Raw genomic sequence first — 14,575 nt, forward strand, 5'->3', positions numbered from 1 at the left:
CGCCAATTACTCAAGTACCATTATCAGGGGTGTGAGTATGATAATTTATGCTTTGTCTCTTTAAGCCCCGTACTGTCCTAGATAGCAAGTTGGTGTGTATGACTGTTAATTGTACGTGACTGGTGAAACTTATGAGCTGACAATTAGTCCTCTTGGTATGGAGAAGAATTAAAGCCGAATAAGGGGATGCAACGTATGTTACCCGAAAGCTCCATTCGAAGTAGCTTCTTGATGAATCCAAAACAAAGGTTTGTCATTTTAAGTTAGAAATAGTCCATTCGGTAATTGAATCTATCAACTTCAATGAGCCCTAAAGATGAATAAATTGGTGAACAAGTTGAGTATTTCACTGACATTAATAGGGTGTCAATATAAAATCCGTCTCAGAGGGTTAATAGGACTGGACGATTGTTCATTATTTCATCCAGTAATAGCTAGTGTAGTTGGATCGAGTGGACGTGAGCTGTCCATCTATGAATAATTGATGAACAATACAGTCGCGGGCATATTGTGGTGGGGAATCATTGATTGCGGCAACGATGAATTTCTATGGCCACCGGAGTTGAGTCGTTAATTATACCACATGGCAAATTGGTTGCAAGTCCCCAACGAGACGGTTCGTTATTCCTATGTCAACAGTGGACCCGAAAGCATTGTTTTAATGCATTATTCCTTGGCTGTACACTGTTGAAACTTAATTTCGTGGGAGATAATTACCTCAGAATGGATGAAAGCAAACATACTTATGATCATGATCATCATCATGTTTTTGGCTTTCCACCAACAGTTAACAATAATTTCACCTGAGTTCCGCGGACGAAACAAAGGTGAAAGTTGGGGATAGCTGTGTTAAGCCATGTGGAGGACGTAATACTAGAGGAGAGAAACCAGACAATTAACCAGTCAAATAGAATTCACTGGAAGCGAATTACGTGTGCGAATCAAAGACTGACTTTTAAAGGCATTTAAACGGTTCTCGATACGTTCGCCAAACATTAGCAGACATACAAGTTGCAATGACCCTGGGGAGTACGTGACAGCATGCACATGTATGAGTATATGCATCACTACATACAAGTTAACAGTATCATGGAATTGATTATATTACTGATGTGCATCAAACCAACAGAGAAGCTGTTTGATAATTAGAGCATTATTCCATCATCATTGAATCTTCCGGCCATTATCGTGTCCTTTATTGATTTGATATTAATCATTGGGCCTGGTATTTAGACAGAGATATTGATTTAATTAGCTGAGTGGACCATTCGAAAAGCCACAGAGAAGAACGTATGAAAACACATCCACCCTTTTTTTTTTAGTACTTTTTTAAAGAAAAATTGAAAAAATATTCCTTATTTTGCAGAGATTGTATATTCTCACAAAAGTACCGAAAGACCTGAGTCCTCTACGAAAGGGATGTACTGAATTCTTCATTTATGTTGAGCGGACAATCAAATTAAATACAATTGACTCGAATTAATCCACGTTTCGGTTAGGATTTGACCGACTCGGACTTAATTAAAACCGATAATTTATCATGATACAAGTCAATTGAGTCAAACCCGATTCAAACCGCATGTCCGATTTCGTCATGACAGGTTTGATCTAAAACCTTCGGTACTAATTCCTAATGAAGCTGCATTCTTGCGCAACTCTCATATACTAACTTTATCGTGCATAAAATTAATCGATTTGTCTGCCAAGCCTAGGACAGACAAGGCTTGAGTTATTCAGGGCTCATAACCGAGATTACGATGTGGTTTCGGACAGATGACTAGATGAATATTGATTCAGCGTACTCGAACGACCCCCTCACTAAAACCTCAGCAATGTCGAAGAGGAGATTGAGGACTAGTAAGTAGAACCAGCTCCAAATTGCTCATAGTGACGGAAAATTAAAAAAGTCTAGATATCATCGTCATCGAAATTAATTGATCAGTGGATCACTCATTAGGAAATCAGTTAATAATTATTTGTGAATATTCAACTTGGAATAGTTTCTCATGAAATGTTTCCCAAATTTTTCAAACACGTAACTATAGAGTAATCTCCCTTCGTGGAATAGTCATGGGAGTGCTAAGCTCGTTATTTACTTCACCCTGTAACTGTAATTTTTCAGAAGCAACACGGCCATACACCCGGTCTCCCCTTTACTCACCCTCGCCCCAGCGAGTCCCGGACTGGTTTCACTAATGCTACACCACCTTGCACCGGTGCGAAAAAAAAATGTCACAGTTTGTTTTTAACGCAGAGGAAATTATGAACTGGAGAAATAATCTTTAGCTTTATTTTTTTAATTTTCACCTTTCATGTGCTCTCCTCTATATATTTTAAGTGTTCATTTCAAAGCACAAATGAAAATCATTGTTTGGGGGATGTGATTCATTTCGAAATTTCTCTTCAGAAGTTAAGGACGTAGATAATTGACATACTTTCTGTTGTCAGCAAGAGAATGACAAAATTATAGAGAAGTTGTATACAGCTCTCGACAATACTTGACACTCGCTGTCAAATAAGTCATTAATTATTATGGGTATATAATCACATTTTCCCAGGGGCCGCAGTATCAGTCATCTGGGTACAGGAATTCACAGAGGAAATGAAAAAGTCAAAACGCGGAAAGTACTGGGGAATGGCTCTATTTACGATTTCGCCTGCATAAAAAAAATTCGATTTTCATGGTAACAATATCACACGCGTTTCGGACATCCGTTCATAACGTGGGTCATATCGAAAAAACCTGGGGAGTGATGAATACTTTATGTATTTTTATCAGCCCGGTATAAATGTCCAGAGAATGGCGATATATGAAATTTTTTCGAGATCTGGACAGTCAAACTGCTGCGATATTTCAGATTATGAAGATAATTGACTTATTTCCAGTAAATACAGTCCAATTATTGAAAAAAAAATTCTCCCAATATTTATTCAATATTGAGAATTGTATTACTTCAGAATCAAGCCCTTGTGATATCATGAAAGATCTGCATACTCGTATTTTATAAAACTTTGGTGTAATAACGGGTACATATGGAACGGATTAAACTTCTCATATTATTCCCTTCATTGTCGTTATAAGTAAGGGAAATCCGAGGGTGTAGAATTAACCTCATAATTTAGCAGCTTTCAGCAATTCTCGCAATTTGTCCTCAAGAACTCCCCGTGGCTTTCCCTTACAGGAGACCAACAGTAAATGCATTTGGGGAGAAAAACTTGACAGCAAATGGGGTTGGATTTAATGACGTCCATGTATACATTCCATACAGGGCCTCCCTCGTACCTTAGTGACGCTCCAATTCGTATGTAAAGTTATCATTATGATTTTATCGACTACATAAGTTGGACAAAAGAATATGTACATGAGAAACGGGATCAGAAGGGATGGATTGGATCCGGATCCAATTGATTCATATTTGTGGAAAGGGTTTATCCCTCGGTATGAGAACTTTGCATCATCCAGACCTTGGTATTGGTTAATTTGTTTATACTTTTCTACCTATGAAACTCACTCAATGTGGATAGAACAAAGATATCGAGAAGTTTTTAAAAAATAATCTCCCGGGATCGAACTAAACATTTCTCTTGACTTAGAACTTCCTAGAAAACTAGCCATGAAATCTCAATTGGTTCTAAGCAGAACATTGCAGTGAGTCAACCCCAGATACACCCTTAAGTTTTACATGCTACTCCACTGACTGTCCAATTCTTCTTAATCCAGTTTATTCCTAACAAATTGTAGAACAGATACCCTGGGTAAACGTGAGTTAGTGCAGGTTAATCCACTAATGTACACTAAACCCTCTCTTACTTTTCACTTCTTTACTGTTCTCACAAGTGGATTATATGGAATCCGTGGCTAAATACCTTTAGCCCGTGGGAGGATGCTGATACATAATAGTTACTGGTTAAAATAACGGCCAACGTTGAGGGTTAAATTACCGAAGTTCTTGGATTCCTAGATTTCTCTCAACTTGTGATGAGAACGTAAAATTGACTAAAAAAAATTATTGTCAGTTTTGAAGGTATCGGGGCATCTTCAAAACAACGACTTTTGAACATGTGAGAAAAGAATCAGCCCGAAGAGAATTTTTCCCTGAACTCCTACGAAAATTGTGTGGAAAATCCCAGAAATTTAACCAGAAATCACGAGAAATTTTACCTACACATTATCAGATTTTTTTTAGTATTTGAACTAGAAATGTGATAGAAAGTTTCTCTCCATGTGGATCAGATAAGTCAGTTCAAAAGAAATGAGAGCAATCAAGATGATTGTCAAAATTCATCTTCTTTATCTCGCAATCGTCGGGTTCTATATTCAACGTGAATGCTCCGAAAATGTATGAACACCAATCAACGGAGTGGCAATGAGGTGAAATGGAATAATCACGTACATGTTCCTTTGTGTACGAGACGTTGATCGCTGTATTTACTGTCTCACCTGTCTTATTGCAGGTAGTAAGCCGCAGTCAATGCGAAATGCGCTGAACATCCACTAATGCCGGATCGTGTCTATGCCACCATTGTTCCCGCAGGGTTACAGACCATATAATTGCCGTAAGATCCTTGCCACATATGACATGGACCTGGTGACATTTAGTTACACACCCAAGAGCCCGTCTACGTTCTAGCAATAATATTATCTCAAGGTACCCGTGGATATTCTATTTACATCAGTACAAACGGATGTTGCGGGCATTTAGGAGACAGTTAAATCATGAAGTGTGTGAATGAAGGTACAGTAATTAGTTTTGTTAATGAATGCATCAAGATATAATTTTGAATTTTGGAATAAAAATTCCTCAGTCGATTTGTTCTCGGTTGGTATTGAAATTTATGAAAAATTGCTCGGAGAATGAGAAAACGATTGTTGACTTTGAAAAGAAACATCATAATAATGGAAATGTGGAATGATTTCTTATTTGACTCAAAGAATTATTTGAAAAATTATGTGCGAAGAGGTCTATTACATTTTATCAAGATAATTCAAATGATAAAAACTGCAGTCAGTTGTAAATGAAATTTATAGATGGCAATTTTTTTAAAACCCACACACGATGACTGCATGATAATAAAAACCGAGTGAACGAGTAGAAAACGTACGATTAAACTTACGGATATTAAAAATGTCAAGGGTGATTGGTTAAAGCTCGCTTTCCGCTTCACCATTTATTTCGTTCCGAGTCCTCCTGGTTTTTGGAGTGTTTTTCTCCATATTTATTTCTACTTCTGCAACGTGACCATACGAATTCTCTCTCAGTCAGCCGACCCAAAATATAATGTACCTCACCTACAGCTCACCAGCTTAGTAGTCACGTAGATGAGCATATGAACCGACTGTTAGGAGTGGATATATGAGAGGGTGGAAAATATTCCTCCTCCTTTTACCTCTCTAATGGATACCTCTTTAGACCATTGAGATTTTGCGCATATTCTCACTATCTCGTTGTCACGTGCCTAATCGGCTAACACAGATGCAAATAACGTAGAGAAATGTAGATAAATTTTATGATGAAAATAGAGAATGCAGAGTGACGAATTACCGAGTCGATTCCGTATAACGATGGAATATATTCATACATCGAGAGATAAGTGAGTTAAAAATTTCCCCAAAAAGTTCGATAATTCGAGAGCGAAATGTCATTCAGGGAAAAATTCCAAAACGAACTTCCATTTTTCCATTAAATTAGAGAACAATTATCAACAGGTTCTCAATTTTTTCTGTCATCCTATACAGTTTTTTCCATCTGTAGAATAATAAAAAAAATTATTGTATCACATGAACAACTTATTCATCGTTTAGGATCCAAAGGTCGACACGTGACTGAAGTAAGTAAAGCTTGACATAATCGTGGTGACTTGAGGATGAAAAAAAATGTAGGAACATCGAGAGTTCCTCATGAAGAATGGACTGCAATAAAACTCTGAGACAAGATTCATTGGACTGGTAGAGAGGTGGATAACATAAATACGTGTATATGTATGTGTATACCCGCAACAGGAACTAGAAAAGTGCAAACAAGGGAATACGAGTAGAAAAATATATCGTAGGGATGCCACGAGGCCAGTAGATTTGACAAGGGAGTGTGCGCAAAGTCCGTGGAGTATACCGTGAATATCCTTGCTCAGTCTTTCGCGCATGTTCCTGACAACGAGACACACTCGCCACAAGTTTTCCGTGGCTACCCTCAGTCCCGTTCGTCACAATATCGCGGAGATATACGCATGATTACCCTGTCAACGACAGTTTATGAATACACCAGGTTTGTCATGTATATACAAGGCAGCATATTCAAATAGCTGTGAATTACATGGATGTTTTAACTTATAATTTTTTGTGGATTGAAAAAATGTAGTTTATCTTGTTCAAATTGAGTGTCGATGGAAACAGATTTTTTAGAATGAACTGGTCAAAAACTTTCAAAAAAAATAGTGAATGTCAGTGGAACTGCAGTGAATGTTTTAATATGATATGAGTAGACTCGAGTGATCCACAAATGCCGGTGAATTACTTGGTAATTGAAATTCCCGCGGATTTGAAATGGGAATGAGACAGAAGACTTCAGGTTCTATGCGAACTGTGATGTTCCTGTGAAATTGGGGAGTGTTGAAAATCGGTAGTTTTTCAAGAACTATTGGAAAAATGGAACTTAATGTTAATTCGTCGTGCAAATTAGGAAAATGTCATCAACTTTCATGTTAAGTTAGTTCGTACTACGCTCAAGTTCATCAAAGTGCACACCTCAATCACGAGACATTGACAATGGGAAATTTATATTGGATACGTTCCGCTGTGGTGATAATTATAGCAATGACTGGTGAGTTTAGTTATAATGAAATTAATGTTGTAGAGACTGCCGGAGTTCATTAGAATTTTCAGGATTTACAGGGTTCTGTTAAAAAATTTGAACTTGAATTCCAAATCTCATCGCGTAGAATGGTGCGATCTAATGATTTAATAATGAAAAGCATGGTCTATACCACCATACCAGGGAGTAGAAAAAAATTGTCAATAAAATTTTACAATTTCATATTTTTTCCTGCTCTAAATAAAGCGTAACGTGGTCTTGACTATATCTCCTAAAAATAGTCCACGAAATTTCAACATTTCCTAATAATACTGCGAGCATCGGCAAATCGAAAAAAAAAATTCTAATTTTTTTTCTCCTCATATTAGCGGGAAACTGGGAAGCCTCTCATTTAGTTCCTACCTACAAGCTCAGAAAATTCCCATTGCAGGAGAATACCACTTGCAATCTACTTATCTGCGCGGTAGTGGGTTCTCTCGAAGTAACGTGAGAGCATGCGGATCTAACCACGTATAAAAGACGCCGGGGTGTGCAAGTTAGTTTCCTCCGTCCGTAAATTTGCGTTTTTACGACCTTCTCTTCTCATCCTTAACCGTAGCATCGCAACCCCTTTATTAAACTTACACGAAATGAGTATCGCTGTTGTTTTTTTTTCGCGTCGCCTTTTGAAACAGACGAAAAAACCGACTGACACTTTTGCCCTTTCTCCAGTCTTTCCAACTTCCTCCGACATAGGATTAATCCTTCTGACTAGCGAATTACTTGGAAATGTTAATTAAGAAAGAACTGAAATTCAACGTTATCGAAGTTGGAGTCACGAATCAGGAGTTTGGTAAAGTCCAAATGCATGAAAGGAGTTATTCACCTGGAGAGCTTAATTGAGTTTAAGGAGAATAATGAACTTCATATATCGCAGCTTTGATGGAGAGTAGAAATCGAACGAAAATTCTGCCGCTGTCAATGTTACGACGGATTCTAACTTTAGAAATCTGACATGTTTGCGGCGCCGTTTTTTTTGCCGTCCAAATTACAACTTTTTCGGAATTAATTCGACATGGAGAGAAATATATTCGGGAAAATTACGTAACTTAATTGAAAATATTGAGAGAAGTGAGGACAGAACATAGTAAAACTCGTGATTAACTGACGTTCATATTTTTCTGAAGACGAAAATCATAAGGTTGCGTTCATAAATGTAAAAATCTTTTGAATTTTCATGTTCACAAAAATTATCTTTCCGGCGCAAATTTTTCCAGAACGTATTTCTCTCTTATTTTTCATGGGACACCCTCCTGACATATTTGATTAACCATGAACACACGGGCGCAGAATGCAAGCTCTCCGAGATTGAGAATTGATACATCAAATATGAAAGTCCTGAGTAGTTGTGACTTACCAGTGTAGTAGTGAAGGCCCCTTCCAAATTTTACGCCATCACGAGTGCCTTCTGTCAACGTGAGTAACATCAGAGAAGGATTTCTTTTTCTTCCGTCTTGACATTCTTCAGTGAGGTGCAAAGATGAATGAAGTAGTCGAATAGACCTGGCTGCAGTGGGGAAACTGGAATAAAATCAAAAGGAATTATGAATTTTTCAGAGGGGCTGAAGACATTGTCAGAATAAATAAATCGTAGATGATTCCATAAATAATTTATATTTTAATTCGACAGATTTTAATTTTTTTCAACTATTCGCTTCGGGTATTAAAATTAAATAATCAAGGATGTCAATTTCGGTCAAGTATTATAAAGAAATTTGAGAGAGCCCCTCTCATATTCTCCCGGGTGAAACGCACCTGAAGAAAAATCCTTTCAAAATCCGTCTGCATAATCTCATTGCACAGAATATTTTAAAGAGAATTGAAAAACTAGAACCGTTAAGAGCAACAACATGGAGACTACCAGAAGGATGGAAAAATTGTATCAAATACCAGATGAGAAGTAGAACGTGCATGAATAATGAAATGCTAAAATAAAACCAAGCAAATGTCAGAGAAAAGTTGAATACGGAAATGATCGACCGGAGTCTCGATAATATATCCATGAAATTCCAGCCCTATAGAATTACAGAGTCCAAACAAGATGTACCAAGGAAAATTTCAAACTCACGTCGACGCGTAAGTGCGCTGTAAATCTAGTTTAATCACTATTATGACATTACATGGAGCTAAAGTGGAAAGCTTCTGAGCGGCAAGCCGGAAAGCCACTGTTTCATTCATTAGAGCTCATTATCCTCCATCAGAAAAAAAAATCAACCACTGCGAAAATTGGCGGAGGATAAAAGCTTGATCCAACTCATTCATTACATGTACATCCACCATAGTTAATCCCTTTCGTGACCTTCCCCCTTCCTCACCATCCTATTCCGTGCCCTGTTTTTACAGTAGACGAACGAGACAACATAATTATCAGGCCGCTTCCTAACCCTACTAAAAAATCAAATAATTTTTCCTGAATATTTATCTATGAAGAGAATCACCATTATTATACCTCCGAGAAATATTATTCGAAAAAAAATGATTTTCGCAGATAAATAAACGACAAACGAATAGGCAATTTTTTTCAGTGCACAGATCAATTGAAATAGTTCAAAGTACCAAAGGGATGGACTGGCAGAGTACCTGTACTCATGACATTGGCACACGGAAATCGTGATAGTAGTTGATATCCGAGAAACGATTTTTTAATCTTTCTAATTGTGATGAGCTTGCCTCCTTCGTAGTTAACGACAGGGCTCTTCATTTTTCTTTGTTCAGCCCCCAACTACTTATAATTAGGACTCTTCTGGGTGAACAGAGGAAAGGAGCCATAATGATGGTCCTGTTCAACTCGTTGTCAGTATAAATATGAGGGAACGTCTTAAGACCCCGGCTGTGTACTGGAAGGATGGCTCGAGGACAGGAATCTTCATAAGATTTTTATTTGCCATTTTTAACTAATGAATTATCAATTGAAAGAGTAAATATCAGTGACCAAAGAGCAAAGTCTCCCCTAACGTTAAAATAAAAAGTGCGAGTGATGACAGTGAATGGGACACTCAGTGCTCCATTATACGATAGAACAGTTAGTTATTAAAATGATATTATTCGCGGTCATTAACCAGATACCATAACTTGACAAAGATTTTCATCTGCAACTAATAGAAATACGATAATTTATTATTCGATTTAAAAAATTCTAGCGAATCCATAGGAAATATCCTCCACAGATCCTAATGGCATTTAATTAAAGTAATTATAAGAACATTGAGATATCATGAGTTGAATAGTGAAATAGCACATGCAATAAGCGAAATCCAATTATGCCTAGTCATTACGTGGACTACGTATTCGTCCAAATTAGTTTGTATTCCATGTCTAGGGAGAATACGACTTCAGCTCCGGCCTGTATTCACCTGTATTACATTGAATAACCAACCGTGAGCCGTTTGCTTCTGAAGTTACTATTATCTGTGCACTGTGAATGGCAGGATTATCATTCCAGATTTCATAACGAATTTCACCATAAATAGGATGAATGACAGGACCATATGCATGATGGAAATATACACTCGTATTAATTTGATAGGTCGATAATTAATCTCCTCTGTTACCAGCAAAACAAGGCCTTGTGAGGATATTCAACTATTTTGGTGACAAACATCAAAGCTATCATTCAAACAACATTTGATCCTACACCTCCGGGTATTTCCAAATAATTATTTTACCGTCACAAGTCTGAATTAAATATCGATATTAATGAAATAATTTAAAAATTGCAATTTCTGTATTATGCGCTGAGTAATCATCGCTCGCGTCAAATCGTCCATTCACTCACGAAAATTTTCGAATCGTTCCCTCCCCAACGAATTTATATTAATTTGCCCAATGAAGAGTGGGCGGTGGTGTGTGAGTTTCAAAGGATGAAAAATACGTTGGAAATGAAGAAGATTACCAGTAGCTCAATTGAAACCCATGTTATTTCCGGCAAAATAATTTCTTTTAAATTCATAGGTCTCATGGTAGTCAATATCTCCATTCGCCAACTGTTCATTCAGCTCAGAAATTATCATCCATTCCCTGATCACCGGCACAATATTCCCTCCCATCGGCAACCAAGTTATGTTCGTTAAACATAAATCCGACAGGCGAATGAGAAAAGGGAAAAATCGAGCCACCACAGACTCATGAACATTCCCGCAGATTATTTTCAACAACGAGGAAAAATCCGGGGAACGCGGACCGAATAATTCTTCACCAACGGGGACATATTCTTTTCACCTTTCTTTTTGCAATCCTGTCCACTCAACTGTCATCGATCGAGGGAGAATGAGGGAGAAAGAAGCCTGAGTGGTACCGTAGTTCCTCCGTGATTATCCGGGCATTTTCGCCTCATTTCGCTTCATTTTTTTATGTAACTTATTTGTCTGGGCTATTCATTGTCGTGAAATGATTTAATATTCGCTCTTTCTCCCTTTTCTCCGATGCCCTGTCATTGAATGCGTAAACGGATTCTCACCCTTTTCAAATCAATTGTAAATGAAAAGTATTTTACATAAAGTCATTACTATTCTCTGAACTTTTGCTTTCATCAATTTCAATAATATTGTACTCATATCGACTGAAATTTTGTTGAAGCAGTAAAAATAAGACGGATTAGCCGCGGTCAATTGAATCAGAGTTTATGTTGGAAAAAATTTCCACTTCTAACACTGGAATTTGTTCTTGATTATCAATTCACGTCTCGATTCCCATACAATCACCAGAATTTTTCATTCAATTTTTTATCCAAGGACTCCCTTTGAAAGCTTTGAAAATAAAATTTTTTCCGTTCTCTCATTTTACTGAGATATAACTGCGGATGACATAAAAAGAAGAGCCGTGGCATTTTTAGGCGATATGCATATGTGTGTGGGTGTGTGTTTGTCCCGAAATGTGTCAATAGTATCTGAACAAAAATGACAAAAAAAAACACAAACTTTGGCTCATGCGATACCAAAAAGGTTCAAACACCTGTTTGTTTTAAACTCCATTTTATCCACTATATTCAACCACCCCGTGGATACGGACGAGCCAGGGGATTACTTCATGGAGTATTCATAAAATACGTAGCCAACGCTTTACTCTGGAGCCCGTTAAAATATTCCACAGCGCATGCTCCGCTGGTACTCCAGTGGTGAAAACAGTGTGAAACAAGCTGGATTCATGAGCAGAATTTGAATCACCCTTGTAACACCAATTTCTTCGTGATTTTCCACACTTTAATTATTATTATTTATCATTTATGGGCTTTCAAAGTTTCCCTTTCGTTATTTATTTCCCTAAATTTCATTGATCAATATTAATATCTAGAATCGCTCCAACAAATTGTCTTTTAAATGGGGCAAAACTGTGAAACGTCGGTAATTTGAAAATCGTAAAAGATATTCATTAAGTTCACGTGTACCACAGTCATCCCAACTTAACATAATTATAATATTTAGAGATTGGTATAGAGCACGTGGGATTGAATGATCTAGAGAGAAATACTTCGAAATAAATGAAACGAATTCCTCTCCTAAGACACCGACTTTTTGGCGATTTTTTTTTCTCACGCTTGAACAGAATCTGATACACAAGCGCCTCATAACACAGTCTTCCACTCAGAATGTGAACATTTGATGAAAATCCAATATTCTTCTGACATAAGTATAGTCGGTATGTCCGCTATCGGTGGCGGAAACATCAGGGAGTACACGGTACGTCTCAACGTAGATTGGCTTGATAACAAAAAGAGAGGCAAAATGAAAATCGAGGAGGAATTCAGAGAGAAAGGGTTGGATAGCCTGACGTGATTGCTTTGTCTCTCCACTGGGATTTTCTCGAACAATTGCAAATCAATCCATCTGGATCTCTTTGTCATAATCCCAGATCAGCCCAGAAATACCATGAGATAAAGGGGATCAAAAGGCACTAGAAATAAATTAAATACGGTAATACTGAGTGAAAAACATCGAAACTCGTATTAAGCGTGCATAAATTGTGCAAGAAATAAAGAGAGCACCAGAAAACCAGGAGAAAAATGAAAACGTGCGGAGTATGTGAACCATAACTGTCGCAATCACTGTAGACAATGAAGCATTCATTTCAACTGCAAACTGAAGCTTTTTTCAGTGAACCATTCGCCCAAATATAATTTGAAACCGACAATTTTTCTCCACAAATTGAGGACATTGCTGTGTGTATGTATTGACGGGACAAACCATTTGGAACTGCTACCGAGAGAAGAATAATTGTTCTTTATCGCTTGTGAATGTACGCAAAAAAAAACGAGTTCATTTAGTATCGACCTCTCTGGCATCACTACCAAGACCAGTGTATGTTAACAAATTAACTGATGTTGTGAAGATGTCTAGAGAATATTCGCATATTTACCCAATTCGCATATTTTGGAATTGGCGATATACTTTTCGCAATACGACTAACGATAGAAGGCCAATTCTCAAATGGATGCATCACGACGTGGAGATACAATTATTGAGGAAAATATAACGAAACAAGAAAAGGTTATTGTTGACATTCTCTTTGGGGAAAATGTTACTGTTTTCTCGGCATTCGTTGGCGACAGAGATGCTATCACTTGCACCATTAAGATAAGTCCTCAAAGGAATGCAATCTCCCTGGCTGTCTCCATTTTCCCAGCTCAACAGATTCATCCTTTTTTATGTCTCAGCACCTCAATTCGTGTCTCATACCGACCCGACTTCTTCCCCTATCAGAGGTGGTATGAGTCATTATCTTATGTATAATGAAACTGCTGCTCATTCTTAACTCGCGATTCACCCAAAAGGGAATGGGTGGATATAGTATTTTTCACTATTGCGTAGTTTCCGGGCAAATCTGCTTGACAGAGTAAGTTATTGCGCTAGCGTCATAGCGATGGCATAAACTGCAATAGGAGATAAAAATGATGCGATAATAATTAATTGTACGCAACCATGTCATAAACTTATTGATGACATGCTTCCGTACAATTAATTATTAAAAACCCACTCAGTGGTGTCCCGTAAAAAAAATATTTGTCTGCTGAAAATCTTCAGAAAAATCATCAAAAGATCTTCGGAATATCTCTCTGGTGATCCAAAACGATTCTTTGGAAGACATTCAGAGGGCAATGGTTTTTTTCAGCGAATGTTCTGAATTTTAATAAAAATTTATGAAATAAAAATTTTGCTACCACATTCTGATTGTAAATCAGATTGTGTGAGTTTCAACTCATGAGACACTCGAAATATATTGTCACATTTTCCATATTTCCAGAGCTATGCATAAATTTCACTATCTTATCTATCCTAGAGGGACATTTCATTCTGGTAACAGAATGATTAATGTACTTTAGTTTTTCCAATAATTGAAGGACGGAAGAAGTGATACGAGAACGAAAAACTTTTTTGTTGAATTGCTGTTTCGAAAGTTGGATGAGAGTCACCATCTAACTGAAAAGTGCAGGCTGGAAAGTTCACGCTGATGTGCCCAATAAGAATTTTACCTCCTCAATTTCAAAGTGTGAGACTTTTGGTAGTTCTTGGGGAGTCGAAGAGATGGTTAATTGTATATGATCTTTGATGCGCGTTAATTATCTCCCCGTCGAGATCCGGAATTCAAAGAGATAATTACAGAGCTTTCTGAAGATAACTGGATTCCGGGAAAGGAAATATTTGCCGGAGTACCGTCTCGGGCATCCAAGCGAAAAAAAATACGAACATCATCTGCAGAATGTTTTATAAGAGAATGAAAAATCCACGTTTGAC

At 37.4% G+C, this 14,575-nt stretch overlaps 1 protein-coding gene across 2 annotated transcripts in view; it reads left to right on the top strand.

Annotated features, from left to right (window-relative positions):
- The window catches only part of LOC135173011 (uncharacterized), a 33,563-nt gene that overhangs the window by 10,346 nt on the left and 8,642 nt on the right, over positions 1-14,575 (top strand). The window contains exon 1 of one of the 2 annotated variants that reach the window (XM_064139596.1): positions 6,152-6,818. The exons of the other annotated variant lie outside the window; for it this stretch is intronic. Within the exon in view, the coding sequence (XP_063995666.1) occupies positions 6,764-6,818 (55 nt within the window). The 5' untranslated portion in view covers positions 6,152-6,763. Of the gene's footprint in view, positions 1-6,151; positions 6,819-14,575 lie in introns of those variants that run through there. 2 annotated transcript variants of the gene reach the window in all.

This window comes from Diachasmimorpha longicaudata, chromosome 1, assembly GCF_034640455.1.
Source record: "Diachasmimorpha longicaudata isolate KC_UGA_2023 chromosome 1, iyDiaLong2, whole genome shotgun sequence".
In the NCBI taxonomy this organism is placed as follows: domain Eukaryota; kingdom Metazoa; phylum Arthropoda; class Insecta; order Hymenoptera; family Braconidae; genus Diachasmimorpha; species Diachasmimorpha longicaudata.